This window comes from Cyrtonyx montezumae, unplaced genomic scaffold (genome assembly GCF_038088225.1).
Source record: "Cyrtonyx montezumae isolate F1298 unplaced genomic scaffold, pur_monq_1.0 scaffold_10, whole genome shotgun sequence".
Lineage (NCBI taxonomy): Eukaryota > Metazoa > Chordata > Aves > Galliformes > Odontophoridae > Cyrtonyx > Cyrtonyx montezumae.
In genome coordinates, this window is record NW_027071826.1 from 29,549,592 (window position 1) to 29,575,832 (window position 26,241).

The following is a 26,241-nucleotide window of genomic DNA, read 5'->3' on the forward strand; positions in this document are numbered from 1 at the left end:
CAGCAATAGTCTTTCCTTCCTGGAAGTATACTCTTGATGAGTATATTCAGAAGGAAATTTAATTTGGAAAATCATTCTGAATTCAGATTACCTTTAGAATAAGGGCACAATTTACAGTAATTGAAAAGACAGTGTTTGTCATCAGCTTTAACAGCCACGGCTCTCCAAGTGTTGCAGTGCCCACACACAGTGGCAAACTGCTTTGTGGATGAATGGTTGGTCTCCAGCAGTATTTCTTGACCAAACAGTTTGAAAACACAGTGAAGGCGAGGATACTTTGAAGGCAGACAAATTTAATTTCTAATCAATCTTGAAAGCTCTGTAATTCAAGTGAAACACTAAGTAGTTTTGTTGGCTTAGTTTACAGGACTGCTGTATACTGTCACTGTCTTGTTTTATCTGGCCAGCATGAATTTATCCTTGGAGGTAGGTAAATAAAACCAAATGCTATATTTTGCACCTTGACAAAGCTCTCTGTTAAGGTCACGGATGACATCCGACCAAATTCAGAAAGCAAGATCAGGATTTCATGTTCTATGCTAACTTTAACATCTTGTGAGGAGTACACTGCAGCTGTTTTCAGGTCTATGCCTTGCTGTTTAGCAATGCTAAGGGTTTCAACATTTTTACGTGTCTTTTTTTTAACATGTTTTTACACGATTAGTGTTTAAAGTTCTGAGGCTCTTGTTCTATACAGATTCAGCTTCTGTATTAATTACCATAGTTCTTGAGCACGCTTGAGATATCAGTACAATTAATATCTGTCATGTACATTTAATCTTGAGAAAAAGTGAAAGGAAGAAAGGTCATACTGATAACGACTGGCATTTCTGCAACATAAAATTATGCTTCTGCTTTCAAAGTGGCATGCCAGAGTGAGCTTGCCTAGCCAGTGGCTGGGCTGGGGTGGAAGATTTCAGGACACTTGTTTTTTTTTACTCAATTTCCTAACCCTTAGGAGATGAGTAACAGAGCTTAACTAATTTCTAATTGTTTCAAAATATACAAGCATATAGTAGCATATCAGTAATCTTAACCAACATCTCATCTCTTCCATTTCTAGATGAAACAACTTTTAGGATAACTCACTTGCTGGAAAATATGATTTCAAGTGATTAAAATGTGGTAAGTACGTACAGTGACAGAAAAGTAGATGAGAATTTAGAAACATTGTAATTAAATATGAAGTGGTAATACACCTGTTTTTCTATCACAATTGTCTCAAAGGAACCAGAATTTCATCTCACAAGCTATTGGTGCAGTCAGAAATGCCATCTTTTTTCCCCAGTTGGTCTCCTTTGGGATGCCATTACCCTAGGTGTGGCAAGCTAAAAAAACAAACAGAAGAGTCAGATTCTGTCTCACTTGTCCAAACTTCCACTGACTCCCACATCCTATTCATACAAATTACTGTGCCATCTTTCGAACTCCTTAGACCCATCTGTGAGTTATTTTCCTGCCAGGATGTATTAAAATCCTTCAAGGATTCCTACTGTAGTAGTGAAATACATTAACTGATGTAGGAGTCTGATGACTACTGCACCAGAAAGGAATGAGGATCAAGTGTGGAAAGAGAGAGGTACAGGAGAGAGGAGAGTGGAGCAGGAAAGATGAGGAGCAAAACTTCCCCCTTTTGGCTGTAGTAATGCATATCAGCTGGAGCTGCACTTGCGATTTCGTAGCCTTCCTTTCAGGTACAGCAGTACTAGAATGTGAAATGCTGACATTTTCAAAAGACATTTTCATTTCTCTTTTCAGTGTATTTTTTTTTTCTCTCTGGAAATTGCCAGTATGACTTAATGAGAGTCAGTCAGATAGGATCTACATGAAAATCAAAGAGAAAAAAAATCATTTCTGATTGAACCAAATGCTTTGTTCAATACAAAATATCAAAATATCTTCTACTATATCTTATTTTACCCAGAAACATTTGCGTTTGCCCAATGATATTTTAAAACCATTTCTTTTTGGCTAGAAAACATACAAACAAAAAATTCATTATTGATTTTTTTTTCTCCAGGTGAGATTGATTCTGTTACATAAATGAAGCCAGGCATTCTCACTGTCTTCATTAATGCCAAGAAGATCTAATGTGAGTAAATTTATTTACATGTTTTAGGTTGTAAAGTTCAGTACTGACAAATGGAGCCAAAAAGGAAAAGGGATTCATTTAAAAATGCAGGGGAAGTGGGTGCAGAAAATAATAGAGACATAGAATCATCAGGTCAGAAAAGACCACTAAGGTCACTGAGTCCAACTATTGCAGGAGAGAGAGAAAGAAAAAAAACAAACAAACCCACAGATTTAAGTCTTGAGTGTCACTAACTTAGAAGCAAGGACATGGACACAGAGACAGTTCACTTCCAGTCTCTGTTTCAGTTTTAGGTTAAATGTTGATTAGAATCAGCATTAGAACTTGGGGCTTATTTTTTCTTACCAGTGTTTGTTTAAGAAAAATGATTAACTCAAAGTAAACTGTAAACAAGAATGACTAAAAAGCCTTAACCCATCCTGAATGGCTGACAGACTGCTGCCTAGCATTCTGAGAGGTGTAGATTAAGATTTAGATTTCAGGCCTATATTTGACAGGAGATCTGTAGCAGTTTCAAATTCCCAGGTCCCAGCTGAACACCCTGTTTAGTTTCATATTTCTATTGAGGTGGGACTCAAGTGTATTCCCATGTGCTGCTTCATGAGGAACCTCAGGAGACTGTGATAGGTCCTTAATCAAGAAATCATGATCCCACAGCATCCATCAACAAGTCGGCTGTAATGTAGCCTGAATAGCTCCATTAGTCTTCTCTATAAACAAGAGTAATAGTGGCTTATCTTGCAGATGTCAGGATAAATATGTTGACTGTGATACGCTTGGATACTATGGCAATTAGATTAGTATTTTAAATAGGCAGTGCAGAAGGACAGAAGGAACTAAAGCCAGTGCAGGACTGATGAGTGTCACAGAAATGAAAAGATGTAAAGAAAGGTCTGAACTGAAAAGTGGTTGTTTTTTTTTGTTGTTTTGTTTTGTTTTGTTTTTTCCCTTTTCCAACTTGTACTTTAAGTTTGATTAACTGGAAGAGGTAGATATTTTATATCAATCTGAGTACATCAGGAGTTAGAGAAATCTGAATTGGAATTCAGATAACAAAGTGTTTTAGAGCAAGACAAAAGCTACTACACAATATATGCAGCCTTGTCTAAAACAAACAAAACAAACAACAAACCCCTGATAATATGTGTTAAAATCTTTCTGTATTTAATACAACAACAATAATGGTTCATTAATGTGCCACATCATTTGGACCATTCTGTAATCTTCTGTGGGCACATAGAAAATGTGCAAGATGGCAAGCCTCATTTACTAAGCTATAATGCAAAGATGTATGAGAAGCATGAGTAAATAAGGCATCAGTTTTATTTTTGAGGCATGGAAAACCAACCATATTTTTAGCAAATGAACAGACATTAAACCTTATTACACTATCATTGACTAAGCATGAGCCATGGTACACATTCTTACTTTTATAGACGTAGTCCACAGACCACAACAACATATTATTTGAGAAGGTATTGCTACTCACTTTTTACCTGAATTTAAGTTGGTATAGTTGCATATGTCTGAAATCTAAGGAATATTTTGAAGCCAATTATCAGAGTATTCTTCAAAAGGTGCTGGATAATTTGATTTCAGTTTAGCTGGCAGGAGGTTGTAGCTCCCCTTCTCTGTATAGTGTCCTCTTCTTCCTTAGTTTTAGTATATTTAATGTTTCCATAAAATCTGAGCAATCAACAGGATAAGAGCAAGCTCTCATTTGTTCAATTTTGGCCCTGGTGTGTAATGATCATTCATGGCTAATTCATTCTGGAATATTATAATTTAAATGTAGGTTCTTACCTTCCCTTTCCTCTTCCTGCCTTATTTCATACAGTCTGGAATTGTCTCACTTATTAATGGAGACCGAAATTTCATACATTTTTATTTCATCTCTTACACAGAAATAAGGGGAAATACAGATGAAGGAAAATAATGTGTGGAAAGAACTGATTCAGCTAATTAGAATTCTGAATTTAGTTTACATGAGACTGAAAACATTCTCCAGCTTTACATACCGAGGTCCTTAATGAGGCAGTTCTGTCAAAGTGAAATTTCAAAAATAGAATGTTCCAGTACCGTGTCTTTAAAATCTATCTATTTTTTTGTGTATGCTAAACTCATCAACAGCTTTTCTAAAATAGCTACTGTTTTGTAGCAAATGAAGCACAGACAATTGAATGTGTCAACACCACTCATGTGAAGTCATACTAAGATTCATTTATTTTTGTTAGGCACCCAGACTACTAGTTAATCCACTGAAGTGCATTTGTAGTCATGCTGCAAGTAATGTGTACCTCTCTCAAAGACCTCAGTTCTGCTCTTAGACAGGTTGTTTGCTGTATGGTTGTCAGTAAGGACTGCAGTGACACAGAAGAACTGGTACTCAGAAGTGTCAAGCTTCTCATTATCCCTGCAAAAGTCATGAAAAATTACCTTTGGCTGGCACCATTTCCAAATATTTGGAAGTGGAAGCCCTTGTTTAATGTACTGTTCTTCAAGAAAGTCCTACTTCGGCAGGCAGACGAAAAGAACTGTGGGAAATATCAAGTGCGTGTTCTTTAGGGTGATACAGAGGACCAGCTCAGTGAATGATGGATAGAAACAAAAGCTACAGGATTTTCAGGACCTCCACTGCTCCTAAATGACAGGTTCAAACCCTTAGTATGAAGCTGAGGGTGTATTTCAGTTTGGGACCTCCCTGCCTGGCACTTCTTAAACTCTGTCTGTGAAAGTCTGGATAGAAACAAATGTTTCTCCTTAATATAACACAAACATCCATGCCCTGGACAGAGATCTATGCAACATTGATTTCCCAAAACTCATAGAGAAACAAACATTTCTTCAACTGAGTGGCAAAATGGCAACATCTGAAATCTAAAGCAAGGTGGTTTGGATCAGCTTTGCGTGCTGAATAACTTGAAAACACAGTTTAAGTATCTGAATCTTACCCAATAGGCATCCCTGTGGAGAGAAAGGGAGGCTCAGTCCATCAACTAGCCCCAGAAGTCAGCTTTGTCCTCCCCATTTTTCTGCAAAGTAACTTCCTCCAAATTCCTTCTTGTAGGCCATTTTTATCTCAATTTCAGGTGGAGTTGGAGTGATTCTAATCATACCTACCTTTGTTGTGATTGGTGCAACAGAATATTGAAAAGCTGCTGACACAGGATGCTTACTATACAATTTATCAGTTCCATAATAACAAGTTCTCACCCCCATGATCTTATCATAGGGTCTGGCTGAGGAGTTTTACGCCTTGGTTCACCTTCTGTATCTCAGAATCAGCATACCAAGTTCCCCTGGTGCTGCCAGCAGTCTAAGATTTGCAGGTCTTCGATTGCTTAGGGAACTACATGGAACAGACTTCTAGTATATTCACTACATTTCATCCTGGAGGTTTCTTCAGTACTTTCCTACTTTTAAGAGGGGAGTATCCCAATCAGTTCTAATAGTTATTCCACACAATCCACCCTGTGACTAGAGTCACTCAAGTTTCTCAATATTTAGAAGGAACTGGGGAGGTTACTCATGGTCTTGTTATGAGAATTTGAGCTTGAGGGGCTCTGTTATGGGATTAGATGATTGGCTCATATAGTAGTTAGCAGTGCAATATTGGGTTTAAAGGTGAGACCAGAGGAGGAGGTTGGGGAGTGTACCATCACATAGATTTACATGGTTGTCACTACTACAGGGCTATCAAAATCATACCACATAAGCTTTTATAAACTTCACTCTGCCAGATGATGCTGTTTCTGAGAATATACATGAGGTTGTCTCCTTAACATATGGTGCCATTTCAAAAGTTACACCACGGCAGGTATCTGAGTAGGAGGAAACAGTGAAGAAAAGAGGCTGTATGCAAGGATATCTGCATGGGTCACGATCCTTTAGGAGTTTTCCACATATCTGTCATTGCACATATTGAAATTGGGTATGAGATATCTTGTGTTGTAGTTTGTTACCAAGTGGAGGAGTTAAGAGCTTCTCTGAATTTGTAATATTTCAGGTAGATGTGGGGAGTCTTTTCTTAACAAACAAATCTGTCTTTGCAAATCGGGTGCAGTGCAAGAAGTAATGCAGTTTTATTCTAAGCAAACCACGTGCTTTCCCTCTCATTAATGGTTAGGACAGTTTCTGAAGCTGGATTCCTGCTCCTGGCTGGAGGTTTAAACCCATAAAGTCCTCAGGAGGCCTCTGTCTGGCAAGGATAGTGTGGCAAGGATGGCACATGGACATGGCTGCATGGTCCATGAAGACATTCACATAATTTTCTGGTCTTAAATAATATAGCTAAAATGTGATGTATGTTCTGTTCTTTCCTCCACTTTCCTAAAGGAAGAGGCTGTTTGGAAAGATTGTCTCTTGTCCCTAATTTTTCTGGAGTGATGAATATTGTGTTGTATCAGTGGCTATGCAGAAAACATGTTTATACTATCCTTTTAAATAATTTATAGATCAACGCAGATGGTAAAAAACAGGTTAGAAAGTAATCATGTATAACAGACTGATTTTAAACCAATGTCCACATTGAAAAACCTTTGTTTTTTAAGGTCTCAGAACTTAATTTCCTGACCCTTTATAGACTGGCATCAATAAGTTGGAGGTGGAAGTCTGTTTCCTATTACTGAACCACTGAGCCAGCTAGTCTCTTGACCTTACTTGGATTTGCACCAGTGGCACAGAAATAAATTGTTCTGAATTCCATTAATGATTCATTAAGCCAGTACTTCATGGCTTCAGCTGGATCTATACCAATGCCAAACAGTCAAATAGCTGTGTCCCACTGCTGATCCAGATAGTAAAATCTAAATAAAAAATAATAAGAGCTAAGAAATTAAACTTAAGGGGCTGCCGTGAGAACAACAACCACCTCAAGTCAAACACAACAAAACCTGAAACAAAAAAAATTGTGGAAATACTGGACACCTACTCTAACTAGTGAGTACCCTGTTCTGATAACTATCAGTGAGTTTGTAAAACATCCTTGCTCACACTGTAATCAAAAGAACAAACCGCCACCTTCTGTTAATCACACTGGTGTGTTTTTTCCTCAAGATTCTGAACATGCATAATTGAAGCTTGTCTTTGTCATTGAACTTGTTTCACCCAAAGGAGTCATTAAAATATGTCACTACCTAGTATTTATGATAAGAAAGCCTACTGTGTCAGCTAGTGGACATGGAACTAACGTGGCTGAAAGAGATAGCTTAATGAAAGGGCAATCCTTTGTTAATGGACAGATATTGATAATTAACAACTGGCAGACCAAGCAATGCAAAACATTTCCTGAGAGGTTAACAAATTGAGCTGTAATTTATGGTGGCATGACCAGGGCAAAGTGTGACTTCCAGTTGTATATTGACTTAGATGACAAAAACTTGTTTTTCTCTAGACAGTCAATATGAACTCTGTTACAGAGAATGTTTGTCTGTAGTAAAAGGGCTTTCTCACACAAACTTCTTTGCTATTCTGATGAAAACACGACTGCAGAAAATCATCCTCTTACAACCTTCTCTTGAGCTATTATGGATCTGCCTTTATATTAAGTCTAATTTACAAGAACGTTCATACCTCAACATTAAAACCCCCTTGTATTGATTTCAGCCTCTCCTGGGCTCAGACTTTTAACATGTTGTAAGCTTACACTATTTCATTACGCTGGTGCAATTCTTTACTATGTTTCCATACAAAGAAATCCCACACAAATCCCACATAAAGCGCTAATATTAACATTGCCAGTGAAATCTTAATTCTGCCCCTCCTCACTGTCCACAAGAGCAACACATCTATCAGCTACACAGGGACAATAAATAGCTCAGGACACAGGGAGTCTGAGCTGCCTTCAGTGTTGGGTGTGAAATCCTCTGTGGGAGGCTACCAGGTGTCACGCTTCCTGCTTATACTTCAGATAATTTCAGATATATTAGAGAAAAAAACACTTTTTGCTTTGTCTGCAGCGGAATATTCAACACACAGCGACCAAACCCATGAAGGAACAGAAGTACGAGCGCCAGCGATGCAGTATCTTCAGTAACCATGCTGTTTTGGGTTCAGGCTTACACCCACCCACATATGTTGTATTATACCATTGCGTAACCAGAGATCTCAAGAGCCTGAATTCTCAGTCTCTATGGCTGCACACTGCAATTCCTGTGCCAGTACGAGAATAGTGGTATCATATGCCATCAAAGTGCTACTAGCGTGACTTTCCCCGAGACACGGGATATTTCTTCAGGCCTTCGTTTCTGCACTAGAAATACACCCAAGGAAACGATATGCTAAAGTGGAAGTGTCTGAAGACGTTTGTTGATGGCTATATAAATTATAAATGCTTTCAGTAATTGCTTGTTAGCGTGGGGTAAGTTTGCTATTACAAAGGTAGTACTGAAATCACACCAGTGGCATATGAAAATACAAAACTCAGCTGGAAGCAGAAGGTCCGAACTTTGCCTGTGGGTAATCGTCTGCACAGTGTTAACTCTGGAAGACGTTTGACCGTGTATTCGTGCAAAGGGAACAGGTCCGCTCCCGGCGTGCACACCCCGGCAGCCCACCGGGCCCCAGAGCCCCGAGCGCAAAGTGGCGCCGCCTGCCGGACGGACCCGGAACTGCCGGCCAGGGCCAATTGGGCAGCGGCGCGCCCACGACCCCCGCGCCCGGCCCGGCGCCCTCCCTCTGGGCGCGGCGGCCAGCGGCGCGGCGGCGGGCCGGGCGCTCTCGGCATTCGATTAGCTCCGCCTGTGCGGCGCGCGGCACGCCAGTCTAGCGCTCGGCAGCCGCCGCCTCCCTCGTGCTCGTAAGGGCTCCGCGCGGCCGCCGCTCGCTCCGCCCCTTCTGGTCTCGGCCCCGCCCCGTTCGCCCCCTTTGCGCTCGCGCCGCTCTCGCGTCCCTCCCCCCCCCCCCCCAACTCCCAACCCCCCCCCCTCTGCTGTCAGTGCGGTGGCTGCGCCGGGCAACATGGCGTCGGAGGGGATGATTCTAACGAACCACGATCACCAGATCCGCGTCGGGGTGCTCACAGGTAACGGCCGCTGGCGGGGCCCGCTCCGGGGATCGGGGGGTGGCCGCGGGTCGGGCCGCGCCGTCTGGCTCCCGGGGCTGCCCCGCCGCCCGCCGCCGCTCAGGGAGCCGAGGCCTCGAGCCGGGCCCGGAGGCGGGAGCGGGGGCGGCTCCGGGAGCGGGAGCACGAGAGCGGGCGGCTGCGGCTAGCCGGGCTCCGCAGCCCGAGGTCGGCCCGGGGCGCCCCGCGTGGAGGAGAGGCAGCGCCGCGGGAGGGCGTCCGCCGCGGGGCCCGGGGCTCTCCCCCCACCTCCCGTGGCGGCGGCGGCGGGGCCGGGAGGGGGAAGACGTTGGGGATGGCCGCCCGTGGACGACGAAGGGAGAGGGCGGGCGGGAGCCGGGCCTGGCGGTGGCAACGGGAGAGCGGCCCGGCAGCTCCGCCCCGGGGGGCCCGGGAGCGCAGCTCGCCCCGCGCCTCCGCATGGCCCTTCTCGGCGACGTGGGGCGGCCGCGGGTGGGGGAGGAGGGCCGGCGGGGCGCCGCTGCTCGGCGCGTGGGGTGCTCCTCTCGGCGGCGGCGGCTCGGCGGGGCCAGGAGGAGCTCCGGGCCGTGCGAGTGTGCGAGCGGCGGTCGTGGGAAAGGGAGTGATGCTTGCGAGTCTTTTGCGCGTCAAGCTCGGACGGAGAGCCTGGGCCGACAGCGGCGGTGCGAGCACGCGTAGCAGTCCGTATCTGTTGGCAGGAAGGGGCCGCAATCCCGGGAGAAGGAGAGGGGAGTTGCTGTGGAAGTTGTGCGCCCGCCGCGTGCCGGAACGGGCCCTCCTGGAGCCCGGCCGCGAGATGGCGAGCAGCGGGCGCTGTCCGCAGCCCGGTGCTGAAGGTGGCCCGGCCGGAGGGGCGCGTGGCGGGGGCTGCTGGGGGAGGCCGTAGCTCCCGTGCTCAAAGCGAGGGCAGCCGTGCTGCTGCCCGGTATATCATCGCAGTTAAAGTGAGCAGGAGGTGTCCACCAGCAAAACGTGCTTTGCGTATTTGTATAGCTTCATGCTGCGTGCCTTGGGTTATTATTCTGTTTTGATTGGTGACTTGCGATAATTTTCACCTGTAAACGTTCCCACAATGCCCTACCGTTTGTACTACAGATCCAGTTTGAACACACGGTTAAACTCTTACACCTGTGTGTCATAATTTGAAATTCTGTTGAGAAGAGTGTGTGATCTGATTCGATTTTGCCTTGCTTTTAAAGGAAAATCAGAAGACAAAAGAACAGAGCATTTTAATCCCTTTTCCCCCTAATGCCACTGCTTTGAATTACATGCTGAAAAATTTTGGAAATTATTTTCCTGTTATAATGTGGACACTGGCTTCTAACAGCTTTTCTAGATTCTTTTTGCTAAACAGTGTATGTTTATAGACATGAAACTGAGCTTAATATAAATGTCTTAATTATCTTTGGCCAAACTTGTTATCTTCTCTTGAATTTCTTTTAACCGGTGGAAGAAAGCATCTGTACTATATGGACATGGAGCACCTAGTTTCTGCTTTTTTCCAGTTGTGGAAAGACAGAAAACTCTGGAGTCTGTTTTTTGTCTTTATTTATTTTTCTTATAAAAAATGAAGTGATAATTGCTTCTTGTCCCTTGTACAAAAGAGTAAGTGTAGGAATGGGTAGATTTAGTAGAAACTTTTTTTTTTTTTTTATTTAATAATTTAGAAGAGTACAGTGATTAGAAATTAGATGGTTAACATAATGTGACTTACTTAGGTTTTCTAGTTAGGATAATTGCCATACGTTGGGTTAGTTATCAGTCAATATACATGTGAATTTATCATTGTGAGCATTGATGTTTCTATCAGACATGGAGTCCTTACTTCAGTAAGTGCCATTATTGCATCTCACAGTTGTATTCAGATGGAATTTGAACTCCTTTGAATTGATTTGGAATGTATGTTTGTTTTTTAAATGAGGATATTAAACAAATGTTTGGGTGTGTTGCTAGCCTTGACTGATGTCATGATTGAGGCACATGGCTCTACAGTGTATTAATACAAAGTAGATGTTTGTCTCAGCTTAGATTTCATTTTGTTCAAGAGAATGTATTGTTGTAGGTGTTGTTTGACAGAGTTTTGTGTTTGCGTGTATTTTGCTAGTTTCCAACTTAGGAGTAAATCTGTATTTCTTCACTCAGGACTCAAGTGCTAATCATCAGATTGATAGATTTTTCAGATGGAGAATGAGCTAGTGGGTTGGTCTCATGGTGGCCTAAGCTTTGCAATTCAGTGTTCCAGGTATCTTCCTTTAAAAATAAAAACAGAAACCCTGAGAAACAAGAAAGGTGAGGTAAGAAAAAGTTGAAAAAGAAGTGGTAAAAATTGTGGTAAAGACTGCAGAATGTATAGGCTGTCTATGCAGTCTTGTATGCCAGTGCAGCCTCTGTAAAATGCAAGTGCTGTTATGGCTTTACTCAGGTTGTCCCTTGCAAACCTTGCAAGTTTGGCGGATCTCTCATAGAGTGTTTGTTAATGAGTTACCACTGATATCAAAATATTAAACCTGGATTGGTAAATTGGTTCTGTAATGTTGAAGTTGGCTGGAAAAGGAGAGTAAATAATACTTAGTAGTGCCTGGACTCGAACCAATATTATGTCACCTTTCACTGATGGTGACATTGATAAAAGTTGCGTAATCTGTGACCCTTCTTGTTTGGGGTGACACTGAGCGGACCCTTACCTAGAACTGAGCTGAGAGATCTAGATGGTGATGCTGTGTCTGCCAGCCTGATGGAAGTGAGACTTTTGTCTCTCTGGTTCTACTTTTGTTCTGTCTTCTTTCCAACCCCATGTTCACCTCCTTTATCTTTCTTCTTTTCTGTCCAGTAAGCATACAGTGTTTACTGTTACGTGGAATAGATTGACCAAAAGATAGTTACTAGCAAGTGCTTTTATCACACTATTACTCACTTAAAAACCAAACCAACCAACACCTCAGTAAAATGTGGAGTTGACTGAAGTTCTTTCAGTGTTTTCTCTCCTTCTCTTGAAAGTTGTCACTACACAAATGGCATTTTTCTGTTGTTGCTCTTCTTTTTGCATTACTTCTTGCTTGTTTTGCAATAAAATAAAAAATCTCAGACCCATCTTCTTTTTTGGGATAGTTTTACCTTCTTCAGTATGTTGACAAGGTGATGATGTACAGCTTTCTACCTTAATGAGACTTTTTTTTTTAAATTTAAAGTAGTTAATACTTGTAAGGGGTTTTAGCGAAGTGCAGCTCTTAAGGTTTCTTCTTCATGTACTTATTCTTCCACTAAGTAAAGACTAAAATGATTTCACTGACAGCAGTGTGCCCTGGTGGCCAAGAAGGCCAGTGGTATCCTGGGGCACATTAAGAGCGTGGCCATAAGAGGTTGAGAAAGGTGATCCTTTCCCTCTGCTGTGCCTATGTGAGGCCATATCTGGAGTTTTGTGTACAGCTCTGGGCTCTCCAGTTGAAGAAAAACAGGGAACTTCAAAAGAAAGTTTTTCAGTGGGCCACAAAGATGATGAAGGGCCTGGAGCCATCTCCCTTATCCTCATAAGGGAGGATGAGGCAGAGAGGCTTGGGACCTGGAAAAGTCCTGTTCAGCCTGGAAAAGCCTGAGAGGGGATATTATTGTTGCTTATAAATATGTAAAAGGAGGGAGTCAAGTGGATGGGGCCAGCTTTTTTTTAGTGGTGCCCAGCAACAGAACAAGGGGCAGTGGGCACAAACTGTAGCATAGGAAATTCCATCTGAACATGAGAAAGAACATTTTCACTTTGAGAGTGACAGTGCACTGGATCAGGCGGTGCAGGGAGTTGTAGCGTCTCCTTTGTTGGAGATGCTCATAACTTGCCTGGATGCTTTTCTGTCCTGCCTGCTGAAAGGAACCTTCTTTAGCAGCGGGTTACACTGCCTGCCCTCCAGAACTTCCTTCCAAACCCTATGGTTCTGTGACAGCTGTAGCCATGGGCCTATACAGCAAAGCAGGCCAAGGTTGCCGGTAGAAATTTAGACCTTGGTTTGGTCAGCCTCTTTACACTGTAACATGAAAGGTTACATTAGCATCTTCAAGTGTATGAGGGCGTGTAGTTTATTGGAATAGCACAGCAGATACTCGTTATCTGCATTTATTACTTTGTAGCAAATAGGCTTCTGGGAGTGTCAGAGCTCTGTCTGCCTGGGAGCCAATGGAGTGTTAGTGTCTCTTAAAGACTGTTTTAGAAACATACACTGTTGGTTTTCCAACTAAAAAATAATTTGCCAATCTTCACTGTTATAAGGTAAGTTGTCATGACTTTAATACTCCACATCATTAGCATGCAAGTTGTGAGATCTTTTCTCAGTGGTGATGCTGTTCACATTTTGGATGTTCACTAGAGCTTATGTCTCTCCCAGAGGTCTAGGTGTGAGAGTACGGATTTGCATTAAGTTTGTTGGGACTTACTATCAGATCTCCATAATCGTCTAAATGCAAGTTGCTATTTTTTTTTTCTTCTTTTTTTGCTTGTAATCTGCCTTCCTGTCAAAACTACATCTCGGTGGGCACTCATCTTCAAAACACAGATTCAAATCAGTACTTTTGTGAGGAGCCTCATTTTTTTTATCAAAGCTTAGCTCAACAAATGAGCTGAAGAAATACAGAAAAGCTGCACTTCCTTCACTGATAGCTGTAGAATGTTTCAAGACTAACCTTCTCTTTCCTGAGCATAAGGCTGTCATAATGTTAACTTTATCTGTAGTAAATACATAACCATAATTACTCTTGTATTTGTAGCTGAAAACATTTCTTCCTGATTTTGTTGTTGTTTTGGATGACTGTGAGGAAAACCATCTATGTTTGTTGATTGTAACCCATAAAAATGCCTAATTTCCTTTTTTATAATTTCACAGTGTTGAATATGGCTTTCACATTTAAAGAGGAAGTAAGTTCCGGATGTTTTTAAAATGTTGTAATATTTTCAAAATATACAACTTTGAAAAAAAAATTGGTGAATGGGAACTTCGTGATATGAGGCTTTTACTTTCTATTTAATTTGCTTGCTATGATAGTTTCCTTTTGAATTGAAGGAACTGGAGACACTGAAGTTAACGATATGTAAAGCGAGAGATTATTTCCCTGTTAAACACTGATGTTTTAATTAATAACTTCATATGAAAGTAATGACCATTAATTTGGGGATGTGTGTGTTCTTGAAGAATGGGAGTGAGAAGTAACATGTAATCAGTGTTTCTTGATTTGCAGTTTAGACTATTCCATGCCTGTAGTTTCTATATGACTGTACAGTGTACTCGTAACATCTTCTTTCCTTGCATTTCATTTGTCTTCTTTTCCAGTAAAGATGGAAAACTTACTGCGTGTACCTTAAAAATTATTGATTACTTTTCAGTGTGGACCTAATGCGAGCTAACTTTGTTGTGGCATAACCTTTAGTTGGTTGCCCGTTCTCATTAATGGGATTATAATGCAATCTATGATTGTCAGTGTATGCTTTAGAATGTTTGATATGTGGATGCCAAATTTTCCCCCTTAATTTTGATTTAGCTGTATCTTTTTGTTTGCTTTTTTGAAGTAAGAGTAGGGTGTAGTTGTTTAAAGGTTCTTTTATACCGGTAACTTTCCTAGCGGTGCCTCAGATGACCTTAGAAAGAGAGCTTAAATCTGAAAGTGTGTCTTGAAATTTATAATACTTTGAAAAGGCAAAAATGTTTGTTGTGAAGTGCCGCTGTGAAGCGGAAGTTGAAAGCAAAGTGAAAATTTTATTCAAAAAGTGAAAGTAGATTTTGAATAAGTGGGAGAATTATTTTTTCTAGTTCAGATACTTGAAACAGCTTTCTTGACAGGGTTGTAATTTTTTGTTTTTTTCATTTGGGCAGAGATGGTATTTCTTATCTTCCATTCATGAGATGGATATTGTACAACTGGAGGATATAGTAAACAAAATATATAACAAATTGTAGCTCAGAATTTATAAGGTCTTGAAGAGGGGATTAAATAAAGCAAAAAATGGGCATTCTGTTCCTACGTGTAGATTTAGTATGTGACTCCTTAGTGGTTCCATTCAGATGCTCTTGTGCTGGTACAGTCTTGCTTATGGCAGAACTCTTATTGAAAAGCCAGCAGAATGCCTGAAAAAGCTGTTCTTGGAGAATAGGAGGGTAGTAATTACATGGGAAATGATAAGGAAGGACTTCTATATGTGGGATGTCTTTATGTAATAAAAAAAGTTTTCGTAGTCTTTTGTTTGTTAAAATCCCAAAACATTTGAGAATAGTAAGTTGAAGTTTATAGGGAGCAAGTAATTGCATAAAAAGTGCTTGGGAAAAATAGGTTTTGTTAGGCACTTATCTTAGAAAATCTCATTCTGCAAGTAAGAGATGTGTATGTGATGTGTTTTCTTTGCTGGTTTTGCTTAAATAGTAATTTAATTAAACTTATTTTTTGCCTAACTTGCTAATCAAATGGAAAAAAATAGCATAAGCCCTAATGAATAATGTTCTGTGTACACTTTGCAAAATCTTGCAAATCAGGATTCTGTCCTATCATTGTGAAGTGGATGATTAATAATAATGGCCTTTTGAAAGGAGTGCAATGCATTTTCAGTTCCTAGTACTATAAGATAAATAGCAGAACTTCCACTGGCTGGCTTCACTGATTTAGTGAATAGGCTGTGTATTACAAAATCTATTTTTGAGCAGTAAAGTGTTTTTGATGTATGCCAAGATCTGAAACAACTTACCCAGTGCTAATTTAGTTCCATATGCAAGTCTGTTACTTAGAAGAGTAATTGTTAAAAGTTTTGTATTTAATGTGACACTTCGTTATGTACTTAACATACAAATTATATTAGTAGATGGATATAATAATGCAGCAAGTACTGCATGTGTTTGACTACTACTGTAGAAATATGTTTGTCAAACATATTTTAATTTTCTTATTAAATCATATTATTTATTATGTAGTTGTGTGAAGAAAGTGTATACAGGCACTGAGTGATAATATATTTTGGGCTTTTGAGTACTTAGTGTGTGGTTATGAAATTCATAGTTTTCTTTTTTGTACTGTATATTGTAGGGAATTTAAATTTTATGTGGAATATTCTTACTTTTTTTTTCTTGTATTTATTTTTTTGGATTTCCTCTGTATATGTGACTTTTGAAACTTTAAACTGGGAAGCAGAAATTGAAGTATGTAGTCTGCTTTTGGTGGTAGTAGTGTTTTTTTATTTTTTTAAATTTAATTTTAGTTTTTGTTTAATTATTTTTTATCTTATTTTAATTTGATTTTGAAACATAGGGGATACAAATTTGTGTTGAAACCTTGAAATTGTGTGACTCACCCCATTCTTCAAGTGTTATGGCAGCCTTAGCTATCAGCATCTTTAGTAAAATCCTTGTAGTTATTGACTGTGGTTATGGCTGACCAAGGAAGTATAACGACCATTAGCTCTATGCATTCTCTATTGATAGAGGGAGGGATTTTCTTGGTGACTACTATTATATCTGTGTGGTTGCTGAGGACTATATCTTTTTGGTGCTGGTTTTGAGGACCTGGAAATGCACTGTGTCCCACCTGAATGATGCAAATTATTTACTAGGACCTGAGTTATTTAGAATCACTGTATGAGAAGCTGTATGGATGAAGGACAATATGCATTCTGTAGGGTTTAGAATGAATTACTGTCAAGTATCCTGCAGGTCTGACTCAGAAGGGGAAGGTTCCTAGGATCACTGCAAATGATGTGGGCAGAGATTGCAGTTAAAAAGAACAGCAGTGCTCCCTTTTTCCCTCAGCAAGATGCTGTTCATGCCCTGGGATAGAACATTTAGAAAAAGGTTGATACCAACATCTGAGATGATCTGTCATATGTCAGTGAAGCCTTCATGTATCAATTCTTGGGAAGACCTTGAGATACCTGAATGTGGCAATATTTATGAATTTGGAAGACCACTGCACTTCTTTTTGTCTACCTCTTATACCTTCCTGAAACAATTTTCGTGGGCTTTTGATGACAGAGCAACCTATAGAAGAGAAGACGCTGATATCAGGCCAGCATCCTTTAATTCACGAGTCTGGTCTTGGGAAAATGTGGGTGTCATTATATGTTGCTGGAAGAAGAAAAATTTAAGGAGTTTAAATTAAATAGATTCCCACTGGCATGGCTCTTTCATATGCTGTAGTGTAGTGATATAGCAGGGTAGATGAGTGAGAAGCCAAAAGCAAACTATACGCTCCCTCTTGGAATCTTTATATTCGGGAATAATCAGGAGAAAGTGACAGGAGTACGTATCTGGCAACAAAAATACCTGTTGCTTCCAGGAAAAGCAGAAAAAATGAAAAAAAAAATATACACACATATATATTTTACATTCTTTTTCTTTTTTTTACTTTCTTTCAACTGTCAAAATACTCCAGGTAACACTTAAAATAAACCTACAGCAAGTCAAGGGTTCTTGAAATCGGCCTCCTTGGAAAAATGAGATTTAAATTAAACGTATGGAGGAGGAATGTTTTGAAACATCTGTAGAAGGGTAGTCAGGGACAAAGCGTTTCCATCGATTATACTCAGAAGACTTCAGAGTTGCTGGAAAAATGTGGCTGCAGATGCTAGTATGTAACCCCCTCTGGGTAAAACTTCTGTACTGTTATTAAGCTCTGATTTTATACTTTAAGAAAATTTAGAGAATGTATCAGAGCAAATGGTATGTAAATTTGAGTTAGAATGTTTCTGTAACCTCCGGATTTTTTTTCCTAACATTATCATGATGTCCCTAAAGAGTTCAGTCTGGTGCAGTCATTCTGATGATGTTCCTTTGCCTTGGTAGATGGATGTAATAGATGAGTGAGGTATAACTCCCTGGTTACTAGCTCTAGCTAAATCTAAGTGAAAGTAGGTCCAGTTACCTGTAAAATATACATGATGGTAGACTTTTGATTATCATTGTGATTGAGCAGGCTGAGAAGTCTTGGGTAGGGAGATTTTCTTTCCTCCCATTGTAAGGGATTCCAAACTATTCTGGGTTTTGTTCTAATTTGTTCTGGCATTTATTTATCAGAATAAAGAAAAGGAGAACGAATGAGAAGATTTAGAAGGCTGTTGAAATTTATGACAGAGATCTTAAAGCTTTTTCAAGTAAACATGACTACAGGATAGTGCTATATGGTGTAATTGCTTGGAGGAAGACAGGGCTCAGAACTTCAAGAAATTGGTAACAGTCATGTTAGTAAGATGTATTCAGTTATTTAATGTAACACAGAATCTAATGCTATTCTGACATCTGTTTTTAGGAACATGGTTCTGTTCCACAGTAAGGAGGAAAGTAGTAAAACCTTGTGATTTGAAAAGGCCACTAAAATCTCAGTGCGCTAAGAGTTAAAATGGTTACTGGCACCTCCAGTGTGTGGGACTTTGTAATCTGAGTAAGACATAGGCTTTTTTTTCTTCTTTTTCTATTTTAAGCATTAAAAATCAAAATGGAAAGTTCATATTAAAAGCAGCTACTGAAGAATCTCTTGTTCGTTAAGCTAGGATGCTCACCTGCCTCTTCCTATTTCTTTATACCAAAGGAGATGGCTTTAGTTTATGCACAGTGGTTTCAGTACTTGACTTTTCTCTTTGGCTTAGTAGTTGATGAAAAGGAATTAGTGAAAATACTTGTTGTCATTTTGCCATTGTTTTGTCAAAAGAGGGCTTGAGTATACTTTTCTTGAGTGCTTTGATGAGCAGCACATCTTTCTGGAAAAGGCATCTGTGGCAAATTTCTGTATGGCATTAAACTGGGACACATGGATTGTCCTTAATATTAGAAAAAATCCCTTAATTCCTTGAGAGCTTGTCTTATGTTTGGTTATTGTTACGTGAAAGATGCTGTGACAGCCCATCAAATCATAAGGAAGATTTTGGATATGAAATAGTAGTTATTTTCAGTATTTCTGACCAGAAATACTCCTCAATAATTTTAGCGAGTCTTAATAGTCAGATTATCCCTAGTCTCCTTTGTTCTGCACTGGATAAACACCTGCTAAAAACATTCTACCTATACTTTAGGCTCTAGAAAGTAAACAAATCGCTAACAGCTCACTAGCATCTAGAAAAGTGTGTAACAATTAGAGAAAACTCTTGAATGCAATCCTTTGTTGGGGATACTTTGAAAACATCAGCCTAGAAACATTTGATGCTATAGGAAAATGTAAAATATAATTCGTTGGTAGCATAAATTTAAACTTAAATCTCTAAATGTCAGTGTTACAAATAGAAGCTATTTCAGTAAAAAAAAAAAAAAGAAAAAAGAAAAAAAAACAACCAGCAAATACAGACTTTGTTCATGTCTGGATAATTATATGTTCTTTCAATTCTGCAACCATAAATACAGAGTTTTCTTAGTTCTTTGGTTTGATGCTCTTTGTACATAAGACATTTGGCTGTAACTCAGCAAGGTAACTTACCTTTTGTGGTTTGATTCAGTCAATTTCAGCACAGTCCATGTAGAAACTAGAGCAGTCTAAGAAGAACAGATTTGTAGAGCAGCACACTTAGTACTGGGACTCCACGTCCACATGGTGGTTTGTGGTGGCTTGCTTCACATGAGCTCAAATAAGTAATGGTTGCAGTGCACCAGGTGCACCCTTGGAGTACATCTTGTTTTGCTTTGCCCAAAAGGAGTTCAGCATCTGTGCTTTCATTCTTCTCTGCAGTGTGAACATGTAAGTGGCGATTGAGGACCGTCAGTATGAAGTAAAAGTATTTCAAAAATTCTAAATAAATGACATGACTGCAGTTTTTTATAAAAGCTATAAATGAATTAATGACAGAAAAAACATGTTTACACTAATACTTAGTTTGAACAGGCCCTGCCTGTACCTAGCTGATTTATCTGTCAGAAAAATATGTGCAGCACTTTATCAGGGATTTTATCTTCCTGCATTCCCTACATCTCAAGCTGTGCAATTCAGAGAGTCTTTTCTCCTGCTGTAGCTGGCAGGAGTCAGTAGCTGCTCACCTCCTTTGACCCTGACAGGGCTCTGCTCAGGTTTGCCTCTACTGCCAAGCATTTCAGACTGTGTTCTTTCTTTTGTACTCCCTACCCATGTATTTACTTCTGTAGAGATACATGTTGTAATCTGACTGCTGGCTGTTGTGGGAAAGTGTGCTGCTGCTTCTTGCTGGCCTGCTTTACAGTTATGTGGCCTTGTCTCTGTTGCACGCTGGTTCTGTCCTGCTGTTTCTCACTTTGTACAAAGCCAGGCGAACTGGCTAAGCCCGCAGAAAGCCGGTCATTTTGCAGAGGAGGGATTAGACACTCATTTTTCTAAGTGTTTCCTCCTTGTTTGCAAGTGATGCTTTGTCAGACTACGTACTCTTTCAGTGATATTTGTCAGCTTGTCCTTGCTGACAAACAGAGACTGCCTTCACTGAATAGCAGGCAGGGAAGGATTTGTCCATTACAGGTAACTATTTTCGGCAGACAATAACTCAAGGTATTTTCCCACTTTGTACATAAACTTTTGTTTTATCTGTGTAGTAGCAAGGTGAATATAAAAATGAAGAACTAAACGTTTAGTAACCTCAGGACATTAGGGTAATCTGAACATTAGGCTTCTTCAGTGCTAAACTTGGGAAAATACTACAGCATATATATAAAGAGAAGTTAAATGACTTTTTTTTTTATTAACATGCTAAATTTTTATAGTCAAAACTTTTTTTTTTTCTTGCAAGCTATACTGGCTACAGCACACCTGATAAAGGCATACCCATATTAAAAAAAAAAAAAAGCCAAATTACCCATTTCTACTAGTTTTCATTTGCCTTCTGCTAAGCAGCCTTCTTTGACACTATTTAATCTGTCATCTTATTTACGCTCAAAATAGTTTTTCTCAGGATATCTTTATCAGACAAATTAGCTTGCATGCTAATTTTGAGGAGGTTAATATGATGAGTATACGATGGCTGTAGATATGCAACTTCTCTTTTCTTGGATGCCTGTATGTACGTCAACTATTGGAAATGTCTGCATGCAGGTAATTTTCTAACTTCGCTTTTGTCCTGTGTACCCTCTTGCTGACCTGAACAGAGTCATTCCTTTCATTGTCATTCTCCTGAATGAACTCTTGTGATGGAAGTAACTGCAACAACCAGTCACAACTAGTTGGATAAATCAAGCTTGGGGATTCTTGATGTTTCCTTCAGAAGGGGAAGGATTGGGGTGAAGTTATGTAATTCATCAGGAGACCCTGTGCATTTACATCGGGCCTTATTTCTCTTAAAATGAGAAGGCTCCTGGTCCGTGCATGTCCAATATTGTGTATATGTCCATGGTTTCCATGGCTACTAATTGTGTATAGACTGTGTTTTTGGCATCCAAATGTAGTACTTGGAGATGAAGCTAGCAAGCTAAATTGTATTTTACAAGTTGCAACATAAGAGGCATTTTCACCATTAAAATATGTTCATAGTGGAGATCAAGAGGAACTGTGCTTTAAAATAGCAGAAAATGCAGAAATTCTCTTGTAAAAGGAAAAGCAGTTCTAGTGCTGAAAACAACTCCTTCTAGAAGAACAATTTAAAGATGAATTATAAAATGGAATTTTATGGGAAATGGGAGAAAAAGGAAGTATAAAGGAGGCTGTTGATGACAACCCTGTATAAATGTGAGATGTTATCGTATAAAGTATAGCTTCTAGCAAGAATGTAGAGACTGGGGTTTTGCAGATTAGCTACACAGGAGAAAGATTTGTATGCTTAATGATTATGCCTCCAAGAAGTATCTTGAAGTATCCCATTCACTACAAAAGTTTAACATAACACATTAAGGAAGGCAACATTGGAAAATTGTTTACATCAAAGCTTGTAATTCCAATTTTAAAGAGACTCTTTAAAAATCCATCACCAAGCTTCATGCTAAGTTGTCAAGTATTGGATCTTTTAGGAGTTCTCTATAAAAAATTTGTCAAACGCTCTATTTTTGTGGTAGCAAAATTAATCCCACCTGTAGAAGTAATGCTGTATGTGAACTCACTCTTATACCAGCAAAACTGTTTTTATATATGGTAAACAAAACTAAACTGTGAAACAGTCCACATGAAAATAATTTTCCAAGCTAGTTTTTAGTCAGTTTCTCTTATCTTACTGTGGATAAATGCTTGTTCATATGGTAGTGATGGGAACAAGTTGCAGGCAATAGAAATAAGGTGGGATTGTTTCTTTTGGTAATAATGCAAGAGAAAAAAATTGATCTTTGACCAAGGTACTAGTACCCCACGTACTTAGGGAATGAACTGTTCAAAACCTTCAAAACTTATGTTACTGCTGTGACTTTCTTTTTTCAAATTGAAGTTGGAAAAATTAGGAGTTTCGCTTTTAAGAAGACTGAACACAAAGCCTTGTGCACCACTCATTGTCTACTGATTGCAATTTCAGAATCAGTGGCCTGAGGCTATGTACAGTGGCCCAAAAATTGTCTTCCATTTATCTAGCCATGCTCACAGAAATGTTCACCGTTTGTTTTTGGCATGCTTCTTTTCCTTGTATATTAAATGATTAGTGCCCTGTTTTTCAAGTGATTGTGCTACTTCTGTTGATACCTGATTGACCTGTGGATCAATTTCTACTGTACTAATGTGTTCTTTCAGGAGAACAACAATCATAGAATTGTAAAATGGCTTGGGTTGAAGGGGACCTTTAGTCCATCCAGTTTCAACCCCCCATGCTGTGACAAGGTTGCCACCAACATCTCCAGGGATGGGGCAGCCTGTGCTAGTGCTCCACTGCTCTCTGAGTAAAGAATTTCTTACTAATACCTAATCTAAATCTTCCCTCTTAGTTTTAAACCTTTCTGCCAATCAGATTAGGTAAAAAGTCAGTCTCCCTCCTGTTTGTAAGCTCCCTTAAAGTACTGGAAGGCCTCAATGGAGTCTCTCCAGAGCCTTTTTTTTTGCAAGCTAAACAAGCCCAGCTTCCTCAACCTTTCTTTATAGGAAAGATGCTCCAGCCCTCTGATCATCTTTGTGATTCAACAGCAACATGTCTTTCTTGTTCTGGGATCCCCAGGCCTGGACACAATACTCCAGAGCTATGGAGTCTGTTATTTTAATTTCTTTATTTGCAGGACTTTCAGCAGGACTTCTCCCTCCCTGCCACTCTTCACTTAGTTGCTTCTTCAGTGTGGTGTTGGGGCAGCATGTTAATACTGTTGCGGAGATCTCGATTTTATTTACTTCTTGGAATAGAAATGGAAGAGATTCATCTGTGTTTTCTTCTTGCACACACATTTTTTGTTTTTAATTGACTTACTCTATTTAAATTAAACTTTTTTTTCTAAACTAAACTAATAGTGTAGAGAAACTATTTGCAAAACTAAATAGGCCTCTATGGGTGAAGTCTTTACTGGGCTACTCTGCTTTCTTCAGTAGATGCAGTCAATTCAAATTGCGTGGCCTCTCATGCATGAAAGTCCTTACTTCTCAAAATACACTGAATCTGTTTTCTTTGGTCTCCTAAAGTGACCCCAGATGGGAGAGGAGTATTTCTGATTGTTTTGTTAGAACCCATGGGCCTGCACTTGCTCTGTTCTGTTGTGTGTTTTGAGTGCGTGTGGACACATCCATGTGTGCAGGCAGAAGTGTGTAGTTTTCAGTTTGATTTAGGATTTGGAAAAGAGGCTCTACACTAAAGTAATTTGAATCCTCGTTTACTTCTAAGAACAGAGATTGGTCTAAATGCTTGTGTTTTGGTAAGGCAGAAGTATGGTATTGGGTGAAGCTTCCTAACCCAGGTTGAGACTGAAGAAAACAAAATTATCTGTACAGTGAGCTATGGCATAAAGCATAAAGTCTTGAAGGTACAGAGCTTCTGTGCTGGTATCTGTGCTTGTAGTACATTGTCTTCATACTAGATTTTGCTCACAATAGTGTCTTGATAGCTTTTCAGTTGAGTTGTCTGAAAATTCTTTGTGTTCTTTTGTGCGTCTTTTCAGCTACCTGGAAATATGTACACCTATGTAGCCTTGCCTAACCTGTCATTTTTATGTCATCTTCATCTCTTTCGTGACAGTAGCAAAGTTTTAGCATCAGCCTGCTGTTGTAAGCAAAAAAAAACTCTTTGAAACTTTGTTTTTGTCTTCTTTGTTTTCTTACATATCAGAACAGAAATTTCCAACCTTTTAATGACTCTCTTACTACTGTGCTGCCTTCTTGTCAGATAATCTCTACTAATTCTTAGTGTGCATGTTCTGTTCCTTTCCAGGACTCTGCTGTGTATACAAATGGCACTGCTGATACTCAGCCCAGTCACATTATCACTCAATGGCTGTGGCTGGCAGGCACCTCCAGAGGCCACCTGGACCAATCCGTGCTCAAGCATGCCCAGAGCTGACTGACTAGGCCCATGTCCAGGCAGCTTTTAAGTACCTCCAAAGAAGGAGACGCCACAACTTCTCTGGGCAGCCTGTGCCAGTGCTTGGTTACTCATAATAATAAAGTGTTAACTGATATTGAGAGGGACCCTTCTGTGTTTCAGTTTGTGCCCATTGCCTAGTGTCCTGACACGGGTCATCATCTGAAAAGAGTTTAGCTCTATTTTCTTTGAATCATCCTTTTAGATATTTGTGCACATTGGTAAGATGTCCTTGAGCCTCCTTTTCTCGAGGCTGAATAGTCCCAGCTCACTCCTCTTGTTACTGGCCTCCAACTAGACTTAGGGCCACTGATCACTGGTCACTTTTGTGCCCAATGGCTCACTGAGTTTTTGATCCACCTCTCTGTCTGCTCTTTCAGCCTATCCTTCATCTGCTTCTCTGTGAGGATTTTAAGGGATACAGTGTCCAAACTCTTGCTGAAGTTGAGATAAACAGTTTCTGTTGCTCTCCTCTCATGTACCAAGCCAGCCATTCCCTTCTAGGTGTCTTTTTTTAGGCTCTTTGTTCTGCTTACATTTGTTATTTACCTGTTAGTCAGATGTACAGAATAGTCTAGTTTATCTTTGTGTGGAGCCTTCAGACAAAAAGCATCTGTAAGAAATTTTATAGCTTGTTTCACTAATCTATCTACCTGATCCTTTTCTTTAGAAATACAGGCACTATATGCAACGAAGCAATGTCCCACTCTGTGACTTTACCATAGAGTCTGGTATGTGAAATGTAGTCCTTTCTCATCCTACATCTGTTTTTGATTTTTGTGTTGTTCATTAATTGTTTTCCAACAGTTTGTCAATAATGTTAATTTTACTTTGAACACCTGTTAGCTTTTTATAGATATTTAAGGGTCTTTGGAGATGTATCTTTTCTTTTGCTTCAGTGGTATCAGAAATGGAAATTCAGCTTCTATAATTTCTTCATAGGAAAAAAAACTAAAGCGAGCATTTTAACTGTGTTAGTTCAATTTAAAGTCAATGTAATACATTTGTAATGTTTCTCTGGGCTGTTACACAGCTATCTAATGTCTGTTACTGTGCATTGACGATGCATCTTAAAATACAGGCTAGGTTTTTAATGATGTTAAGTGAATGCGACTGACAAAAACACTTTTATTGTGTGCCCATTTCCGTAAGTTTTTCATTTAAACATATTTAAAGCTTACAGTGCTGCATGGATTATCACTGTTGTGAGATTTATTCTATACTGAATATAATTTCAGATATTGAATTGTGACTGGTAGAATTGCCTGCTGTATAAATCTGTGTGAAGCTCTTTCTCCCAGTATAGATCACCTATGATTTATACATTTTTGCAGATTTATTTTTCTTTCTTATCTAGTTTCTATGTTCTTAGGTAGAAAATAAGTCTTTAAACTTACATGCCAGATAGGCTATATGCTAAAATATGCTTTTTTCAAGACTCTGAGGACAGAAATGGTCGTAAATTAATATGTTAGATTCTTTAATAAGGTTGGATTATTTTATTATCTTGCATTCACTCATGATTGTATTTGTCAGGTGTGAGTTTTAAAACATGACCTACTAGTGAAATACTCTTGTTGGTTGTTTAAGAATTGCTGTAGAAAACTATCACAATGTAACGTAGATCCCTAGATTTCACAGTCATTTTGAGCTCTGTTAGGTATCTGTAAGCATTTAATATATGATAGTCTTTACAGTTATTAAAACAAACAAAACAAAAAACACAAAATGTAGTGGTTGAGA

At 39.6% G+C, this 26,241-nt stretch overlaps 1 protein-coding gene and 1 long non-coding RNA gene across 10 annotated transcripts in view; both read left to right on the forward strand.

The window, feature by feature from the left end:
* The first annotated feature begins 220 nt into the window (after positions 1–220).
* LOC136060906 (uncharacterized) lies at positions 221–1,586 on the forward strand. Its single transcript, XR_010623401.1, has 3 exons — positions 221–426; positions 1,064–1,125; positions 1,524–1,586. It is a non-coding gene; the product is annotated as an uncharacterized LOC136060906 (long non-coding RNA).
* A 7,446-nt stretch (positions 1,587–9,032) lies between these two features.
* Positions 9,033–26,241, forward strand: part of GPHN (gephyrin) — a 254,833-nt gene continuing 237,624 nt past the window's right edge. For all 9 annotated transcript variants that reach the window (XM_065754106.1, XM_065754037.1, XM_065754055.1 and 6 more), the window contains exon 1: positions 9,033–9,113. In XM_065754106.1, the coding sequence (XP_065610178.1) occupies positions 9,050–9,113 (64 nt within the window). In that variant the 5' untranslated portion in view covers positions 9,033–9,049. The remainder of the gene's footprint in view (positions 9,114–26,241) is intronic.